The sequence below is a fragment of the Caloenas nicobarica genome, chromosome 19, assembly GCF_036013445.1.
Source record: "Caloenas nicobarica isolate bCalNic1 chromosome 19, bCalNic1.hap1, whole genome shotgun sequence".
In the NCBI taxonomy this organism is placed as follows: Eukaryota; Metazoa; Chordata; class Aves; order Columbiformes; family Columbidae; genus Caloenas; species Caloenas nicobarica.
Window position 1 is genome coordinate 10,215,342 of NC_088263.1, and position 19,809 is coordinate 10,235,150.

Below are 19,809 nucleotides of genomic sequence, written 5' to 3' on the forward strand. Positions count from 1 at the left end.
CAGGTAATCTGATTCACAAAAGATCTAGTTTGTCCTTCTGGATCTGTCTCACCCTTTCCCTCTACAAGAATATAACCTTTTTGTCATCTTTGTCAGCACAAACAAAAATGGAAATAATAATTTAATCAGTCATGCTGGGAAAAAGCCATGGAAAACAGCAGACTGTACGCACAATAATATTCCTGAGAGGTGTGTAGTGTAGTACATACACACGTTATTAAGCCTGAAAACAATTTGTTAAAAAGAGTGCCTCAGATTCAGTGTTGAAGTCATTCAAATCCATCTTAATCAACATTATTTTCCCAGATTTTAGTTAGCTGTCCTGGTGAATTCCTTTCCTCTCTTTTTGCTCAGTACTTTGATATTGATTGATCATTGTAATAATGTACACCAGAGGTATTCTTTAATGACTGGTTTGCTAACTAGGAAATTATATCCATTTACTACGAACGTTTGTTGAACTCTCCTGAAGCCAGAGTTTAACAAAATAATAAAAGAGGAAAACTGGGTGGGTTGCTGCTTGATTAGTAAGCCAGAAAGTATTTAAAAATAAAATAAAATGGAATTACATCATTTTCTGGATGTAAGTGCCAGCACTTCTACTTGCATTAACTTTATTTATTACACAAATAAGACATTTACAAAGCACAACATTAAAAGTATGTAACAAAACAGACATTGGTTTTACAAAAAAGTGCTTACAATTTAGTTTTACTTTTTTTAAAATAAATATTAGTGTTGACTGTCCACTCATTCAGAGAAATTTTTTTTAACCATTGTAGCCAAGACATGCAGAATTGCAACATGCTACAACAAATGATTGGCAGATGAAATCAAACCGCTGTGTCGATAGTTGGCATCTTGCAGATACATCGCTGCTAGCGCAGGGTTGGTTCCCACTCCTGTCCCAACGAGCACGTTGTGTCAGCACCTTTAGCTCGGGCACTGGGGTTAACCAGCATGAGCCGAAAAAAACAAAATCAGTAATAAAACTGTAAACCATTCCACTTTCAGACCCTCGCCATATTTAGTTACCTTGTTAAACTTGGGTGAAAAGCCTTTCACTGGCTGTCTTCATTGGCTTTTGTCTGCAAAAAGTTTTGTAAATAGCAACTGCAAAAGTTGAGTACACAGAGCCTGCATTGCTGCTCCAGAACCCATTTGGCAATTACTGAATAAACTAAGAAAGTGAGAATGATTTTAATTTTATTTTTTTTTTTTAATCTACAGACAGGAGATGAATGCAAATGACCTGAGATAAGGTTTGGTTCAGTGGCAACAGTCAGTGTGAAATACGTTGTGAAACAATGTACTGAATAAATTAGAGGATTTCTTACATTCTTGGTACAGTTGAGTATTTTCCATACACATAATTAGCTCTAAAACTGCACAAGCTGAATTGCTTCCAGTTTTTGCAAACAATTTGGGCTTAATATAAACAGAGCCTGATTTCTGAATTAGCAAAGCTGCTCCTGGCTACTCATGGGGGGACGTGCCCCCGGCAGAGCCGGTGCCCCCGGAGCAGCACCGCACCCTCGGCCCCGCGCTCCGGCCCTGCCGGCGGCGTCCGTTACAAAAACCTCGAGGTACAGTACATTTCACAAGTGGGCTTTTTTTGACCAGTAACTGAGTTCATATTTAGCAGGTACATATTTAAGAGTTTCCCTTTCATCGCACTGCCGAGACAGAAGAGAAATGCAACCAACCGTTTTCTCCCTCAACCAAACAGTTGTGGAAATCTCAAGTACTGTGGGATGTCAGGTCGAGCTAGAGCCTGAAGTCTCTCCTTCAGTCTTCAATGAAATAGCTACGCACTCATTTATGGCACTAATTCCACAACTAAATGGTCATTAGCGTGTGCGAGCACAAATGGAGAAGAGCGCTGGGCCCCAGTGACCCTGCTGACCGCCAGCAGTGTCCAAAGGCTATTGCGTGTGGACACCACAACCCACTGCAACCTCATGGTCACAAATGCTCCAACAGCCAACGAAGGGAACGCCCGTCCTGCTCTCATGGCTACAGACACGAAGAAAAGTGACCGCGACGGGTTCAACTGGTGGCTGTCCCCTCCCCGAGGGGACACTTGGGCAGCGGTGGTTCCAGCCAGGGCAGGCGGGCAGGGGCGCCTCGTCACTGGCTCACACTGCAAATGGGTATTTGCACATCAGGAGGTAACAATAATACCTTGCAAACTTAATTTCTTCTCGACTTTCAAATGTTATTTTAAATTTGGGATAGAGCTGCTGACTGCTGGCTGCAATGAGGCAGAATACTGACCCAACCAGCCGAGGTATTACCATCATTCTCTCTCTCTCTCTGTATTTTTTTTTTATATATATACACACACAGAGGTATGTGTGTATATACATATATATTTGTTCTGACAAGTATCAACGCATGCTTGCATTCAGTTACTTCTCAGACCACGAGGTCTTGGTGGCCACCTGGGCAGACTCATGCTGTTCCCTGCGCAGCCGGAGTGGCGAGCGTGCCTCACCGTCACCGGGGCCACGTGTCCAGCCGCTGGTGTCACACAGAGCTCGGGGACACGGGCAGGAGAAGGTTTGCCATGTGTGCAACACAGACTGGCCAAACCAGCGGGGTGGCCGCCCACCCGGCCGATGCTGCGGAGTGATCCAGGATCTCCCAGAGAGAAAACCACGCGTAGCTACAGTTCCAATTAAAAACAAGTTGTGCGACGGATGGCTCCGTGTCTTCTGTTCCCCAGGCACAGTTCGGTCACGTTACGTGCTAATGGTGGCTCGGAGTGGCCTTTCACATTGCTGGAAGCACAGCCTCACAGACACCGGGCAGCAAGACAGACCCGTGTGCTTGCACAGAGAGGTCTCCTTACAGACCCGCTCTTGGCCAAGCACAAACTGAGAAGGGCTGGCAAAGCTTACTTGTTTACTTTTTGTTATTCCCGTCAATGAAGGATCATTTCGGGAGTTTTTCCCGGATTTGGGGCCGAGTGCTTCCTTTGCTGCAGCAGCCGTCCCCCCGCGCTGCGCCTGCGGTGGGGGCTTGGTGGGAGCAACACGGGCCCCCGGCGAGGGACAGCACCGGGACTCCGAGCAACACAGCAATGTGCCATCACCTTGCTGTCCGCTCCGCTAGCCGCTGTTCCTGCTGGCCTTACTGCGGTTTTCACCTTTTTAACTGGTCTCTGGTTTCTACCCCACCGTTTCCACTGACTGCACTTGGGTCCACACCAGGGCAGAACATTTCTACACGTTTATGGTCAGCTTCCATTGAGGATTTCCCAGTCCCAGAGTATGGAGTGTCTAAGAGTTTTGTGTAGGTACATTCTGAAATCACTCATTTGTGATCCAATGTGACTCCAAGGAAATAAAGTAGCTTGTTAATAAAGAACAAGAATAAAAAAATTTTTTAAAAAAGATTTGGCAGACGGCTGTGAGAGGAGAGAGATACTCAGTGCTCTAAGAACAAGTCGGCAATCAAAAATTTCAGGGTGCTAAACTTGGCTCTGCCACCAACCCCCACGGTTCCTCTCAGTTTAGGACATCTCAGTTTCCCCTCCTATAAAATGGGGGGAAAAAATACTAAGATTTACTTACCTTGGAGTAAATCAAAGGACATGTGATTCTAAAGCACTTCGAGGAGGAAGAAAAACTGCCTATTTCCAGCTGGCATCATGTTTTCCACTTAGTGGAGTCTCAGCTACCCACGAGTTTGGCTCAGGAAGGTCTGTGTATATATCAAGTTGCTGAGCCAAAAAAGCCCATTTCAGATTTCACACGTGCAAGTGGAAATAAGGAGGGATGTCCGGGAACCGACAGCGCTTCACTGGTGCAAAAAGAGAATCAGGCCAAACCACGTAAATTCCTCCTTCCTTCATATTCAGAGGTGATCATCGACCCCCCTGAGACTCGGCATGTTCTGGTTTGTTCATATTCCCATGGGTTTGGGAGCAAGGTTTGCAAGCACAGCAGAGTCACTAGTTTTGACTGTGTCTGGCATTGCCCTGGAGAGACTCACGGCCATTCTACAAGTCCACAAGAAACAAGTGAAAAATGTAACTCTGCACTCAACACACACATACACAGAGTGTCGCTGGAGAAATTAGAGTGGATGTGAGGTGCTGGTCAATGGAAAGAACTGAGAACGCTGGATCGGAGCTTGTCCCGCGTGACCGACAGCCGTTGCCTCGGGCTGGACGCTGCGTTTCAGCGGCTGAGGGGCAGCGGTGCTGGTAGCGCCAGGGGCAGGTGAGGAAGAGTTTGCGCAGTCAGTACTGAAAGAGGATGACCTGGTGGGAAAAAACGGGAACGGAGCGTTAGCTGCTTGCAGAGACAGACGCTGACACCAGTGTTTATTTGCTCTGTGATACAGCAGCTACCAAGAAAGATAAAAGCCATTGCTAATGGTCCTTACTCTACCCGCTAATCCCCACAGCCTTCCCTCAAACCGCTCTACCTCGCTGCTCTGCAAATACCAGTAAGAGGTGCCAAAGGCTCGGTGTTTCCTCAAAAGGAAGCCACTTATATTGGGATCCTAAACAAAGTCTTCTGAGCCTTAAGCATGTTTCAGAAGTCTTGCCCCCAAATAAGCTGTGTGTTAGAACAGACAGATACTCTAAGTGGTGAACAGAAAAATATCAATATGCAATATTGTTTCCTGGCCAGACATTGTGAAATAACATTCCTATCTCAGATACTGTAACAGCCAGTTGTTATTTTTTTAAGCAATACTGGAATGCCCAAGAAATTAATCTTTCTTATTAACTCATGGAAAACTGGAAAGTCAGTGTATGCTAAAGGTCCCCCCTGTTCTGTTGTTAACAGCTGGTCACTGTTCACACCAACAAGGTGTGCAGACGGCTGAGGAACACAGCAGGACAACAGAGCAGAACGGAGCAGAATGGAGCAGAACGGAGCTCATCGCACACAGGAAGGGAGAAACTAGAGAGGAGAGTTGAGGCAGGAGGATGTCAACAGCCCTCAGTGAACGCAGGCTCAGCATCCCAGCACATCACAACGGGGGTATTTAGTGAAGAACAAAGTGATACCGTTTTGACCAGCAGTTGGTACATCAATCTACAGCCACCAAAATTAAGAAAAGACACATGAGCGGGTAGCAGCTACCAGAGATGAAGGGGAAGCAGTGATGCTGAGAGGAGACAGCAGTGGCAATGATGTTACACAGAACAGTTGAGGTTTGGCCCTGAAGGCTGAAACAGAGACTCCATTTACCTTCTCACCCCTATTAGACAGTGGTCCTTCCATGTCTGCTTTGAGGTGCACTGGCGGAGCAGTGTAGGGAAGTCTACAGTGCACTTGTCCACACTGTACCTGACCTGTGGATGAGAACAGGCGTCAGCCTCTGGTACTGCAAACAACACCCCACATTTTCCTACGGCCCATGACGGGGGGGAGAAGCCTCACAAGGGTCATGGAACCAAAACCTCCATCCAGGCAGGACCAAAGCTGCCCACCACCTGCAAACGAGTCACCAGCACTTGGCAACTGTTAGAGAAAGCAACTCTGAACTTGTCGACAGGAAGGAGACCGCTTGAGCACCGAGCTCAACAAGGCACATTCACACTTTTTCTCCTTGACAAAGAAAACACAGGAGGGCCAAGGACCAGGCAGGTAAAATCCCAGCAGTGACTTTCCTGGGGATGACATATGGAGGGAAAGAGGCTGCAGCAGCCCCCCGCTTCCCCTCCATCTCCCTTCTGGGGCTTCCCCATAAATGGCCCTTCAGAAAATCCCAAAGACAAAGTTCATCTGACCAGGAGGAGGAGGAGCAGCACACGCACCAGCCGTGAACCCACAGTACAAGGGCATTTTTGACAGTGCTTTGTGCCACGGTGCTACCGCCTGCTCCTGGGGAGCACCCCACTGCTGTTCCCAAGCACCTCACTGCTGTCCCCAAGCACCTCACTGCTGTCCCCAAGCACCTCACTGCTATCCCCAAGCACCCCGCTGCTGTCCCCAAACACCCCGCTGCTGTCCCCAAACACCCCGCTGCTGTCCCCAAGTACCTCACTGCTGTCCCCAAACACCGCACTGCTGTCCCCAAGCACCTCACTGCTGTTCCCGAGCACCCCGCTGCTGTTCCCGAGCACCCCGCTGCTGTCCCCAAGCACCGCACTGCTGTCCCCAAGCACCCCGCTGCTGTCCCCAAGCACTGCACTGCTGTCCCCAAGCACCCCGCTGCTGTCCCCAAGCACTCTGCTGCTGTCCCCAAACACCCCGCTGCTGTCCCCAAGCACTGCACTGCTGTCCCCAAGCACCCCGCTGCTGTCCCCAAGCACTCTGCTGCTGTCCCCAAACACTCTGGTGCTGTCCCCAAGCACCCCACTGCTGTCCCCGAGCACCCCACTGCTGTCCCCGAGCACCCCGCTGCTGTCCCCAAACACCCCGCTGCTGTCCCCAAACACTCTGGTGCTGTCCCCAAGCACTCTGGTGCTGTCCTCAAGCACCCCACTGCTGTCCCCACGCACCCTGCTGCTGTCCCCGAGCACCCCACTGCTGTCCCCAAACACCCCACTGCTGTCCCCAAACACCCCGCTGCTGTCCCCAAACACCCCGCTGCTGTCCCCAAACACCCCGCTGCTGTCCCCGAGCACCCCACTGCTGTCCCCAAACACCCCGCTGCTGTCCCCAAGCACTCTGCTGCTGTCCCCAAGCACCCCGCTGCTGTCCCCGAGCACCCCGCTGCTGTCCCCAAACACCCCGCTGCTGTCCCCGAGCACCCCACTGCTGTCCCCAAACACCCCGCTGCTGTCCCCAAACACCCCGCTGCTGTCCCCGAGCACCTCACTGCTGTCCTCGAGCAGCCCGCTGCCGGAGCCCTGCAAGCCGGCACTTACTTTCAATGTATCCGTGCAGCGTTACCATCCGGGCCCGCTCCGGGCTGCTGAAGGGCGAGTAGTGAATGTCATCCGAGAGCGAGGAGGGGATGCGGGACGGGGGGGCTCCCGAGGGTGGCACCGTGTGCTGGGGGGTGTGTTTTTTATGGCGGGCTCTGCAGTTTTGAAACCAAACCTGAAACAAAAGCAGCAAACCCTGTGTCAGGGGAGAGACAGTTCAACTGAAGCGTGGTTCTAAACCCTACAATGGGTCTCTCTTCCAAGTGTTTTTTTAAAAAGGAATCAAATGGAGAGGGTACTGTGGGATACAGCCCTGCTCCATCTGAGCAGCAGGTATGAGCCCTCTTACCATATCTCACTGCCTCTAATTAGAGAAATGGTTAGGGGTTAAAACATGCACAGAGGGGGGTTCTATGCTAATATGGTGATTTCTTTCTTATGCTTTAATTTTTGAAAGATAGCCGAGAGTAAAAATCTTCTCCAAGGCTGAGAAGATCAGCTCTCCGAGTCTCTCCGAGACTGTGCATGCTGGACCACAGAAAAGGAAACAGTCGTAAGTATTTGACAAATTGTTTCCTGTTGAAAGTGCCTTTAAAAAATATCCACATAAAAAATAGCCAGTGTACAGACTGCTTGATCTTTAGCTAAATGAAGAATCTTAATAACTGAGGCTCGAGCCAGATTTTCACACACGAAATTTAAATGTTTAATTGGCAAAACAATCCTGGATTGAAGTTCCAAATTTATTTTAATTGCTCGTGTTTTCATTGTATGCAGAAAGTATGTCAGCAGAACATTAAAATGAAGAGTATAAATGCCACCAGGGAGCAAAGCTGGGCTGTCTGCAGGGGCGGCGAGCCGGGACCTGCAGAGGGGACATTTCTCTCGGTCCCTACGGCACCGCTCTCCCTCCTGAGGAGCACAAGTGCAGGGACTTTCATGCCACCGCTTCTCCTGGGGCTGCAAAACCCATTTTCCTTAAACTTCTCAATGCCAGTGCTTCCCAAAGCTGCCGGCTTTGCCCGCTCCCTGCAGGAAGCACCCACGCTGCTGTCAGGGCTGAGCTCCAGGCAACACATTAAGGGCGGCTTCTCCACCCGGCAATTCATTGCCACTGGCTGGGGCTGTATGGCTTGGGTTTTTTTTTTCATTGCATCATAAGAGAGAAAAACAAATAGAAAACCCAAAAACGAGACAGAGAAAGGACAGTGCTGGCATTGCTGCAGGACCCGGTGAAGCCAACACACTGGTGAGGCAGCATGAAGCTGCCGGAGACGGCAGGTGCTGGGGTGGATGTGCGGGAGTGAGGGGCTGCGGGGACATGAGTCCCATCTGGCATCAGCTTTTTGGGGCTCCTCCTCTGCCCCCTCTTCAGCCAACAGTGCCTCACCCTGCCCGATCCCGGCTGCCCCTCACCTGAATGACTCTCCGACTCAGCCCCGTCATGTCCGCCAGCTTCTGAAGCGTTTGTGCGTCGGGGTTGTTGTCCTGAGCAAACTGTGCCTGCATGACCTGGTGGGGAGAGGAGAGAGGGGTGAGGATGAGGCCGGGGAGCCACAGCCCCTCCAGCCCCCCGGCCCAGCCCCGCTACCTGCAGCTGCTCGGCGGTGAAGGAGGTGCGGGCTCTCTTGGCCGGCTTGGGCTGGCTGTCCTGCTCCGAGGGCACAGCCCCCTCCAGCGTGATCCCGTTGCCTGCAAGAAAGAAGCCCCGCGCACCACGGGTCAGGAACTCCTCTGCCCACGTGCTGCCCCCACTACAACAGCTGCTTGGCCAGGGGAACACACACCTGACACCGTGGGGCACCCTCAGCATCCCGTGCTGCGAGCAGCAGCACAAAGAGCAGAGCCAGCACCACCGCTCGGGAGCTGCCCCGGGCTGCTGAACCACTCCAGGAGACACCACCGGCCCGAGGAATTTACCATTGAATTAAGAAAAATGCAGCAAGTTGATGGAAGATGCGGGGAATGAGGGGTGGGGAAACGGCAGCAGGAAGATGGGTTTTGAGGCGATATCCCTCTGGCCCTGATTCATGGCCACGACTTGGCCGTGTCCTCCAGCAAGTGGCTCAGAAGGGGATGCTGCCTCTGCTGGGCTCACCAACATCCATCATTCTGCCCCGTGCTGCTCCCCGTGACCCCACCTTCCCCTGCAGGCGCTGCCTCCATCAATTGTTTCATTTGCTCAGGGCGTTTCAATGGGGTCTTTGCTCCTTTCCCTGGCCCCAAATCCTCCCAGCACCCCAGCCTTCTCCTCCTGAGTCCCAAAGCAGCAGCAGGAGCAGCACTGTCTCCACAGACTTGGGGTGCTGGTGACCCCCCGCAGCGTGGTGCCCAGGCTCTGAGCAGCTACCGCACTGAAGGAGGGTGTGCCGGGAGGAGACTGTCCACCCGCTCCCCAAACACGGCACCGGGGTGAGCCCCGTCGTGCTCGCAGAGCTCTGGACCCTGCTGCAGACTGCTGGAGACAGGGTCCCTCGTTCCTCACTGGGGTCCCTGCTGCAGCCCGTGTCGTGCCCAGCCACTCTCGGCAGTGGGGTGAAGCACCAAGGAGTGATGGATGAGGGAGGATGCCTGAGCGGGGCCGGTGCTTGTCCCACTCCCAGGATGTGCCTGCACAACCCGATGCTCACTCTGCAAGCTGGACTGGGCTGTGATTGTCTTGGCTTGAGTTGAAGGACTTTCTCATATAGTTTGACTTGTTCTTTTAGGATGATGAATGGGACTCTGACTTCAGCAACATCTGTTTATTTTTCTTGTATGTAAAACCTCATGTGCAGAAGAAATTGCTGGGTAATTACTGGAGGGGGGAAGCGTGGCCATCCAACTCTGCAGCAACTGCTGCTCTCCAAAGTGATTCCACCCCCTTCTCAAAACCAGGGGACACCTGGACACAGGTACCCATGCAGGACGCTCACCATGTGCCCCAGCACTGCCCTGACACGGTGGGGTTCAGCCCACACCAGCGGGACGCTACAAGCAGCCACAAACCCACCTGCCCAGCCCTCAGCTGGGGTAACAACTCTGTGGGATGCCCCAGTGTCAGAGCCTGCCATCCTCACAGCAGCCTGCTCCCCCAGGCCACACAGCTCCCCCTCCATCCCTGCTCCCCACCGCCTCGCTCGCGCCTCCACGGCAGCCGACCACATGGGCCGACATACTGCAAGCCGCATCCCGAGCTGGGACCCTCCCAGCCCGACCGGGCACTCTGTTTTCATCCTCTTACTCAAACACTGTAAACAGAAACACTGATTATTTTCATGTCAGGTTGTTAATGGTTTCCACACGCTGCACAGGGCAGGACACGGTGTTTGCCTCCCCGTGCCCACCAAGGGCTAGCGAGGGGCAAGCTGGGCTGGAGCTGTGCTCCCAGCCAGGGGTGATGCCCCAGCACAGCCCCGGGAGGGTCCTGGGTGCAAGGGCCTGTGGGATGGTGGCCCCGGGTCCTTCCCTTGGTGACTCTGTGGCCGCACAGCATCCCTGGACAGCCTCCCCATGCCAAATGCAGCACCCATGTGATAAAAGCAAACAGCCTCGCAGCCACCGTGGCCATCGGTCCCCACAGGCACAAGCGCAGGAGAGGGACGGACCCCGGCACGGCTGACCACCCGCGGCACCGAGCCCAGGAGCCTGCCTGCTCCCCCAGCTGCCGTCGCTGCCTTGTCACCCAGAACAGCCCTGCCTGGCCTCCCTGTGCACCGCGGCAGATCAACACCACTGACTCCTTCCTCTGAGCGTCACTCTGGCCGCAGCCACGAAGGAGGATGGGGCTGAGGTGTCAAGGGGGTGGGGGCTGTGGCTCTGCGTGACCTCGATGTCACCAACTTGACTGGAAAAGCAGAGGCTGGCCGGCTGCTCTTGGCATGCCATGGCGGGGACAGCAGTGTCAGCATGGTCCAGCTGGGAGCGGCACGTCCGCAGGCGGGCAAGGAAGATGGAAAATGATGGGGAGGTTTTGTCAGGTCTCCAGCTTTCCCACCTTCTAGATTCATGACTCACAGCCTCCAAATCCCAGCGGCTCCCTCACTCGCTGCACACAGCACACTGGGCTGTGCAGGACCAGGGGCTTGTCCTTGGCATTGGCCGTGGCACATGGGTGTCCCATGAGCCACAGGCACTGCTGGCACTGTGGCCACCCCCAGGAGCCCTCTGCCAGCCCAGGGTCTTGCGCTCAGCTCCCCCATAGCCACCCATCACCCCCTTTTGGCAATGACGGGACCCAGCACCCCACGATGGGGGCCAGCACGGGGGACAGGGATGACCCGCGGTGAGGCCACGACCGCGGCGCTGGGGCTGCATTACCGTTTTCTGCCGCTCGCTTGAGGTTCTCAATCATGGTGTCGTAGTGAATCCGGCACAGCACCTTCTCCTCCACCAAGCCGAACTCCTCGCCAGTGGAGAGCTGCCGCTTGCAGGAGAAGCAGGCGAAGCAGGCGAGGTGGTAGGCGTTGCCCCGCGCTCGCCGCACCCAGTCGCTGGCGTAGATCTGCCTGCCGCAGCGGGCACACTTGGTACCGAACCGGCTGTGGGGGAGAAGAGACGGGGTGAGGGCAGGCAGGGTGACACCGGGGTGCGGGTGCTGCTGCTGGCCCTACCCCTCGCCCCATCCAGCCCAAACCCCACAACACCGATGCAAGGCAGGGGCTGCAGTGATGCCGCCCTGCCGGTGCCGTTCCCCACGGCAGGGCACGGGCAGCGGTACAGGCAGGAGCGGGGCGTGTGGGCTCGCTGCGGGCCCAGACGTGGCCAAGGGGCTAAGGTGACACAGCGCCATGAGTCAGCTTCCAGGCCCGTGGGCTTTGTATTTTGATAACAGCCCGTGAGAGACTTGGATGGAAACTGTGTCAGAGCTGGTTCTCTCCCTTTGCCATAAATCAAAACACGTGTTTTCTCCTCACACGTACAGGCGCATGCATCTGCCTTTTCCTCCTACAAGGAGTCTCCTTGCTGCGAGAGGATGATGGTTGCGCTTAAATGAGTTATGCTGGGAAGTACCTCAGCGCAATGAAGAGACAACAAAATGGCCAGGATTCCCACACCAGGCACTAGGTGTTTGCACGCACTTCTGAAAAACCTCATTTCTGCCAGGACGCAGCAGATGTGACCCCCCGGCCCTGCACCCCCAGACCGGCACCTGCCAGGAGGTGCTGCCAGCGCAGGCAGGGTCAGGCACGGCCTTGGTTTGGCTTCTGCATTTCATATCACTGCTGCTTAAAAGAATAACTGCAATGAGCAGCAGCAGCAAGAGCAGCAGGGGAGAAGCAAACATCTCCTCTGTCACCGCAGCGCCGGTGCTGGCTCCGACACAGCCCTGATCGCAGCCGCCGCGCTTCCCCGTGCACCCACCGCCTCAGGCTCCCCGGGGGCTCCCCACGGCCCCCGCCGCAGCCGGGGAGCGGAGCCGTTGCCACCCCTGCCCCAGCAGCTCCAGCATCTCTCAGCACAGGCACAACACACCAAGAAGAGACCACAGCAAGCAGCAGGAGACACCCCGCACCGCAATCCCTCAGCTTCAGCTGGGCAGAGCAGCCCTGGCAGGTGGGACAGCCCGGGGCAGCCCAGCACAATCAGCAGACGCGGCCCCTGCCCGGCCCTGCACCGCAGAGCTGCCGCCCGCCGCGCGCTCAGCGAGATGCAGAAAGACCGTCCTGTGCTGGAATTACTAATTGCAAAACTATTTGAGAGGAAAAGAAAGGTTTAAATTTTTCAGCTTGACCATAGCTGACCAAAAGGAAAGAAAAAGAAAAAAAAAAGAGGGCTGCCTGAGAGAGGACATTTCTGTGCTGAAATTATACAGAGACTTAGCTAAGAGACTTCACTAATTTACTTCAGATGGGAACATTGTAAACTGACTTTGTGCCAGCTAGTTTATATAAACGCACAAACAAAAGAACTGTATTAATTTTTTATTTAGAAGTAAAGATCATTCCTGTAAATTGAATTACTTTGAACAATGTGCTATGTAAACAGTCATACTCACTGAACAGTATCAAACGAGGGGCAGGCGTACCCGAGCTAATAGCACGTGGTAATCACTGCTCCCCGCTCAAATCACATGTCCCCATCACACACCAGCTGGGATCTGGGGGAGACACCCAACTGGCCCCAGACCCACAGCACAGTGTCCCCCCAGGGCCAGGCGGGCCCCCCAGGTTGGTAGCAGATCCTGGGGAGGGGGCAGGGGCTGCCGGGGGAGCAGGCACTCACGGGAACACAGCAGCCAGCGCAGGCGGGGGCTGATGCTGCTGTCGCCGCGGAGCCACCACACGAGCAGCACCCGGAGAGAGGCTGGGGCTCAGCAGCCAGACCTGGGCACGGGGCTGCACGGGCTGTGGCACCGGCAGCTGCTGATGCTGCGCCCACGGCTTTTGGCCAACACCTGCCTCTGGTATCAACCACAGCGATCGGGTTTTACAGAAACCAGGCTGAGCTGGGGCTCAGCACGAGCACCCGCTGTCACCCAACAGGGACAGTCACCGCATGGACCACCACTGCCAGCGACACAGGAACAAGGAGAGAAATGCCTGTGAGTTGGCTGCCCTGACCTGCCACCACTGGAAATAACGGCTCAAAAATAAAATAGACTTTAGTTCACCAAGCTTGCAGGATAGCAATAGCCCAAAGAACCCTGTCCACTGGAGGTGTCAGAGCACCAGGTGAGGGGCTCCCGCGGCTCCTGCCACCCGCCTGGCAGGGGTGGCGATGGGGACAGGGCCGCACTGCAGCAGGAGACTCCGAGCCAGAGGCTTTGCCCAAGCCCAGCACTGAGCAAAGGCTGAAGCATCACCAACATCTGCTGGAGCCATCAGCTCATGCCCCACACGCGTGGTTTGTGGTTGGGTGAGCAGACGCTGCCGGCTCTTTGCAACCGTTAGTGCCGAGAGATGGAAACTGCCAACAACATTACCAGGAAAGACTCATCCCAGAAAGACTCATTCCACCTCCCTCAGGGGTGGCTGCAACATCTGGGGCACAAGGAAGAGCAGTGGTGGGAGGAGGTCTTGGTGTGTCCAGGCTCTCACATGCCACTTGTACCCAGGTCCCGTAGCTCCTCGAGCCTTGCTGTCTATCCCTGCCCACAGGGACAGGGCAAGGGACACAGCTCCAAATGTCTCCATTCCCTCCTGGGCCTGCTCTGTAGGAAGCCACTTGCACAGCCTCCAAAGTCAACTGCGGCTTCCAGACATCATTCCAAATCGCACAGCAGACCAGCAGTGAGTGGCCACAATGACTCCATGGCCACGCTGAGCCACGGCGATGCTCGAGCAGGAGCATCATCCCAGTGGGCTGCAATGGCAAAGGGCAACAGAGGCCACGTGGGCCACAGCCAGGCTGCAGGCGCTGGCCCACCCACCACACAGCTCTTTTGCTGTCCTGGGCCCCAGGGATGCTCACTGCGGCCAGCAAACCCATGCTGATGTGCCCAAGGACTGCCCAGCGAGGCAGGGAGCCGCGAGGCCACAGCAGGGTGCTGCGGCAATCACACCCAGATCATGCCGGGCCTCTCTGCAGCCGCAGCCGTGGGAGCTTGGCCGTAAGCAGCCCTCGCATCGCCCAGGAACACAATGTTCTGCTCAATGAGCTCCAATTTTAATTTGGTTCTCCTTGAAGCGCTGAAGCCCTGGATGCCAAATGCAATTATTTGACAAGACACAGGAAACAGCAGCGTTTGCTTAAAAACGCACACGAGGCTGCGGAGCTGCGGCAGCGCCAGCACTTACACAGCCCCTCACGTGAATGGGGAAGGTCGGACAGCCCAGGCCAAAACACGCTCATCGGCGGGCAGCGGGGCAGTGCCCATGGACAGCCCCAGGCCTGACAGCCCCCCAGCCCTGGCAGCCTGCGAACAGCCCCAGATCCTGAGGAATTAGCGCTGGTGCAATAAAAGCCACCATGTGCTCCATGCAGAGTGCAGCCTGCTGCCCCTTCCCATCTGCCTTGGCTCCAAAGATCCGCACGTGTTAGGATGGGTTTTCTGCTTTGCTTAAAAAAAAGAAAAAAAAAAAAAAAAAGAAAGACACACTTCATCTGCAGCAAATAATAAACACCAAAAAGAAAAAAAAATCTCAACAGTCAGATTTGTCCTCTGCCAAGTGCTGGGTCCCCGCTGCCCCGGGCTCATCAGACTGCGGGCCAGGATGCTCCCGGGGCCCGGACGGGCGCAGGACAGGAACGGGGGCGGGCGAGCGGCCCCCCAGCCGGGTTTGCCAGGGGCTGCCGGGGGCTTCTGCCCCGACCCGCCCCGGCCCGCGGCTCCCGGCCTCAGACCCGCACCGACGGCTGCGGCTGCGCGGCTCAACCCGGCGGGCTCCGCCGCGGCTGCCCCGGAGACGGCGGGAGAGACCCCCGCCCGCCGCACCGCGTGGGGACCGGCCGGGGCCGGTCCGAGGGTCGCAGCGAGTTCCCGGAGCTGGGGGGAGCGGGGCGGCCCCGAGCGCTGCCGCTCCCGCCGCGCGGCGTGTCACCCAAAGGTAACCAAAAAAATAAGAAGAATCCAACCCATATTTTTCAACACAAAGGCAAGTGCGAAGTACGATCCGGGAGCCCCCCCGCCCCCAAACCTGCTGCCCAGGAATCGGACGCGTCCTGCGGCCACTTCAGCGATTTTCGTTTTAGTTTTCCTTTGGCATCCCTGGTCGCCGGCGGGCAAAGACCCCACGCCGGGATTTCTAGCTAAACGGGTTCATATTTAAGAGCTGTTATTCACTGTGTTTGCTCGAAGGCAATTTAGAGATCCAGTCGCTACTTTAAAGCCGTCTTTATAAAGGTCCACTCTTAAATTAAAAAAAAAATATAACGAAGTCGGAACGGTTATTAATTAAAGAAAAACGCTTGAAAGTGCCTCGAAGCAGCACAACGGCACCGCGGACTTCCCAAAACCTTTCTGCTGAAACTGAATGAAATTTCGGTGAAATCACTAAACAAATAGCAGTTTCAAAAATAATCACAATAATAACCGGGCAGGACGCGGAGCGGGGACCAGGAGCCCGAGGAGCCGCGCACCCCGCGGCGGCATCGAGCCCAGCGGGGACGGCGGCTGAGCCGCGAGAATTTGGAGAACCTCACAAGAACAACCGCTAGAGAAATATCAAAGGATTCTCCCCCCTGCCCGCCCTGCCCACGGCACCTTTGTCCGCGCAGGCAGCCCTGACCCGCTCCCCGCGGCCGGACGGTGCTGCCGAGCCCCCCGCGCCCCTCGCCGGGGTCATTCTCATTTCCTGCCCGCGATTCCCCTTCCACCGGGGACAAACAGTATTCCCGCATCCTGAGGAGATGGGGAAAGTCAGAGCGGGAAGGCTCTGATGTTCAGTTTAAACCTCAGTGAGAAGATCAGGATCCTCCATCCCTTCCTGTCTTTCTTTCGGAGGAAAATTCGTGGTTTAAGGTTTATAACTAAAAGGCTGTCGAAGCCAGAAACGGCCTTCCTGCAGGACACGCTCCCCCGGGGGATCCAGGTCCAGACCGAACCCGACGGCACCCCGCGAGCCCCGGCCCGGCCGCAGGGGCTTGCGCTGCCTGGAATTTGTTTCGGTTCTTTAACACACTCCCGCCACGGACGCTTCGGCGTTTGTGATGCTACATCGCAGACAGAGGTTTCTGAAAGCCGTTCGGAACCGCACACCGTTGGGTACATATTTACCCTCCTGCCAGAAGCCGGCGCGACGTCGTTCAACCAGCAATTCCCCAGGCGAGGGGACAATTCCCGCCGCGCAAGCCCCGCGGGGCCGAGGGGCGCCGGGAATCGGGGCGGCCCGCACAGCCCGGCCCGGGGATCACGAACCCCTCCGGGGCTGGTGCAGCTGCACCCCAAATCCGCTTCCTCCCCATGCCCCGAGGGGACACTTCGCCGCCGAGCTGCTCTGGGGAGCCCGGCGACTTTTTCGAACCTTCTCCCCACCGGCACCGGAGCAGCCCCGGCACCGGCCCTCAGCAGCTGCCCCCCAGCCCGTCTCCCCTACCTGAAGTAGTCCATCTTGCAGAAGATCTCCTTGTTCTTGATGTAGCAGCTGTGCTGCTGCCGCAGCGAGGTGCGGCACACGGAGCACTCCAGACAGCGGACGTGCCAGATGAGGTTGTTCACCTGCGGCAGGGAAGGCGTTGAGACCCGGGGCCGCCCGGAGCCCCTCGCCGCCCCCGCCGCCGCGGCCGCTCACCTTGAGCAGGTACCGGTCGAGGATCTCCAGCCCGCAGCTGGAGCAGACGTTCTTTCCGGCCGACGGCGTGGAGGAGGAGGAGGATGGCGGGGAGCAGACAGACGGGGTGGAGGGTGTGCTGGGCGCTGAGCGGGCGTCATCCTTCTCCAGGGCGCCGGGCAGCGGCTCCCCGTCGGGCTGCGACTGCGGGCAGAGCCGCCGCGGGGCCGTCAGCCGGGGCCCCGCCGCCCTCCGCAGCCCCGGCCCGGAGCGTCCCGGTGTGTCCCCGCATCCTCCGGCTCGATGATTCCCGACGGGTCCCTACAGTCCCCGGTACACGCCGCCGTTACCCGTAGCCCCGGCCCGAACCGTCCCGACGGGTCTCCGCAGCCCCCGGAATCCCCGGCCCGGTGCGCCCCACAAACCCCGGTGCGTCCCGGCGGGTTCCCGCAGCCCCCGGCCCCGCTTACCATGGCGCGGGTGTGCGGGTCGAGGCAGCGGACGCTCCCCTTGGGCAGCGGCTCCGGCGGCATCACCTTGCGGGAGAGAGCGGGAGAGGGAGGCTGCGGCTCCATGCGCCGGGCGAGCGCGGGGCACCCTATATAAACCGCCTCAAAACAATAAATAAGAACTTTCTAGTGGCCATTTAAATCCTTTGCAACAAAAGCTGCGTCTCTTTAATGAAGCAATTTGAATGTGGATTGAATTCTCTCCCTGCCTGCACTTAACCCGGGCCTCTTGAAGTAATCGCTCGGTTCCCATGCGAGCCAAAGCGCTGAAAAAAACCCACAAACTACCTGCAATTAGAAATTGCCGTAAATGCCCGAGATAAGAGGTACCCAGAGTGTCAATTCCGCCTGTCAATCAGGGAATCCATCAGGCCACCCAAAGAATTGCAAATTTGATTTTTTTAATGGTAGTAATTAAAAATCGAAATTCTTCCCCCTCTCCCTACGCCGAGCACAAAACGCCCCAGAAAACGCCGGGATGGAAAATCCTCCCCTCGGGCGCGGGAGGCAGCGAGCGGCCCCGGCCCGGCTCCGGTACCGGCCCCGCGCCCGCCGCGGGGTTCCCGGCCCCGCTTCTCGCCCCGCTCCCGGCCCCGACGGCAGCAGCGGCGGCGCTCACCTTGCCCACCTCGGCGCCGGCCCGGGCGCGGCGGCCCGGGCCTCGGGGCTGCCCGCCCTCATGGCTCCGGTGCATGGGGCGGGCGCGCCCCGCTCCGCCCGCCGCCGCGCTCCGTGCCCGCGGGCGGCGCGTCCCGCGGCCGCAGCAGGAAGGGCGGGGAACCGCGCCGGCCCCGCTCCCCAGCCGGGGGCGGCCGCGGGCCGGGCAGGAAGCGGCGCCCCCCCGCCGCGCCCCGGGGGCCGCCCGCCCCGCCGGGCCCCGCTACCTGCGGCGGCAGCGGCACCGGCGCCGCCCGCGGGCGCGGCGAGGGGAGCGGGGTCCCGGTCCGGTCCTTCCCCAGCCGCAGAGTCGCCGCCCGCCCCGACGGGGCGCACGGGCCGGGTCGGCCCCGGGGCAGCACCGCCCCGCACCGCCGGGACCGGCCGCGGCCCCGGAGCTCCCCGCTGTCCGCGGGGCGGGATCGGCAGCGGGGATCGCACCCACCGCCGCGGTGTCTGGCCGCCCGCCTCTGCCCGGGCTTCATTAGTAACCTGATAATTCCCCAGCAAAGCCCCGGCAGCGGTTCCACCGCGGAGTAATTGCAGGACGGTAACGTGAGCTGATGGCGGCCGGGGATGGATCCTCGCCGTTATTGATTTTGACAGCTAAATTGTTAACCGAGAGGGAAATCAGATGAAAGCCATTTTAGAATAAATACAAGACATTAGGTTTAAACATCGAGGTTGCAAAAAAGCCCAAGCGACCCCTAGGAAACTCAGCCTAAGCCCCACCAGCTCACACTGTCTCTGCAGAGGCAGAGCAGAGGGGGCACACAGACAAGTGCAGAGGAGCAATGGTGGGAGAGGACAATTTAAACCACTCATCCACAATGACAGGGTCTGAATTAGCTCTGACTGCTCCAAAAGAAACATGTAGTTTTCACAGACACAGCCATGGAAGCTGCCTGCCCTCTGCACAGCACTGGTCAGAACAGGGCAATGTTTGCATCCAAGAGCAATGCAGGGCTGTAACAGCATGGAACATCACACCACAGTCATGATGACAGCTTTCCCTACTCTCATAGTTACAGACCAGGTGCTCTGGGCCCCACAGGCATCTGCCCTCCCTGCCTGCTGGGAGAAGGTGGATCTCCAGTGCGTGAGTTACATGGCCCATGCAGTGCTTGTGGAACGCAAAGCAGAGCAGTTGCTGGATATTAGCACCAACTTCATGCTCCCTTTTACCCCCACATCCTCCCTCCCACCAGCGCTGAAGCTCCTTCACAGCAGCAACAAGGGGGGTATGTGTGAACCAGCAACCCTGCCAGAATCCTGAAATTTGGGGCTGGGCGTGTTCTGTGTTCCCATGGGTATGATTTCGTACCTGTCCCGAGTGAGGGAGTCTCATCAAAGGCAGGAAGATTGTTGAAATACTGAGGGAAAAACCCACATTGTGGTCACGGTGAACTTCGTCCTTGGTACCTCACCTTGCTCCCAGGGATTTGCTGGACATACCTAAGAGGATAGGACTGTGTGCCAGCAGTGAGAAACAGCCCCACACTCCTCCTTTGGGAGCTGGTGCCAAGCCCAGCTCCTTCCCCCTGCCAACCTCCATACTCAGCTCCAGCAGCATCCTCCACCGCAGCGATGCCGTGCTTCCTGCTGCCTATTTGTGACGGTCAATACGCAAAGCCCCAGAACTGACGCTCACGAAAAAAAAAATGATATGGAGCAT

The 19,809-nt window shown here is 56.7% G+C and overlaps 1 protein-coding gene across 4 annotated transcripts; it reads right to left on the reverse strand.

Annotated features, from left to right (window-relative positions):
• Positions 1 to 597: 597 nt before the first annotated feature.
• LHX6 (LIM homeobox 6) lies at positions 598 to 18,204 on the reverse strand. Of its 4 annotated transcripts, none has more exons than XR_010607283.1 (11): positions 18,097 to 18,204; positions 17,439 to 17,579; positions 16,990 to 17,172; positions 16,795 to 16,916; positions 11,138 to 11,358; positions 8,430 to 8,530; positions 8,255 to 8,350; positions 6,839 to 7,013; positions 5,214 to 5,317; positions 3,579 to 4,270; positions 598 to 945 (listed from the first exon to the last, which is right to left on the reverse strand). XR_010607283.1 is itself a non-coding variant. In XM_065648687.1 (10 exons), the coding sequence occupies exons 1-10, from the start codon at positions 18,169 to 18,171 to the stop codon at positions 4,250 to 4,252; spliced, it is 1,164 nt and encodes a 387-aa protein (XP_065504759.1). In that variant the 5' UTR covers positions 18,172 to 18,204; the 3' UTR covers positions 598 to 4,249. The 4 variants fall into 4 exon arrangements, 2 of the variants coding, with proteins under 2 accessions (XP_065504759.1, XP_065504757.1); XR_010607282.1 differs by having other exon boundaries at positions 598 to 3,357; XM_065648687.1 differs by having other exon boundaries at positions 598 to 4,270; positions 17,439 to 17,504.
• Positions 18,205 to 19,809: the final 1,605 nt, after the last annotated feature.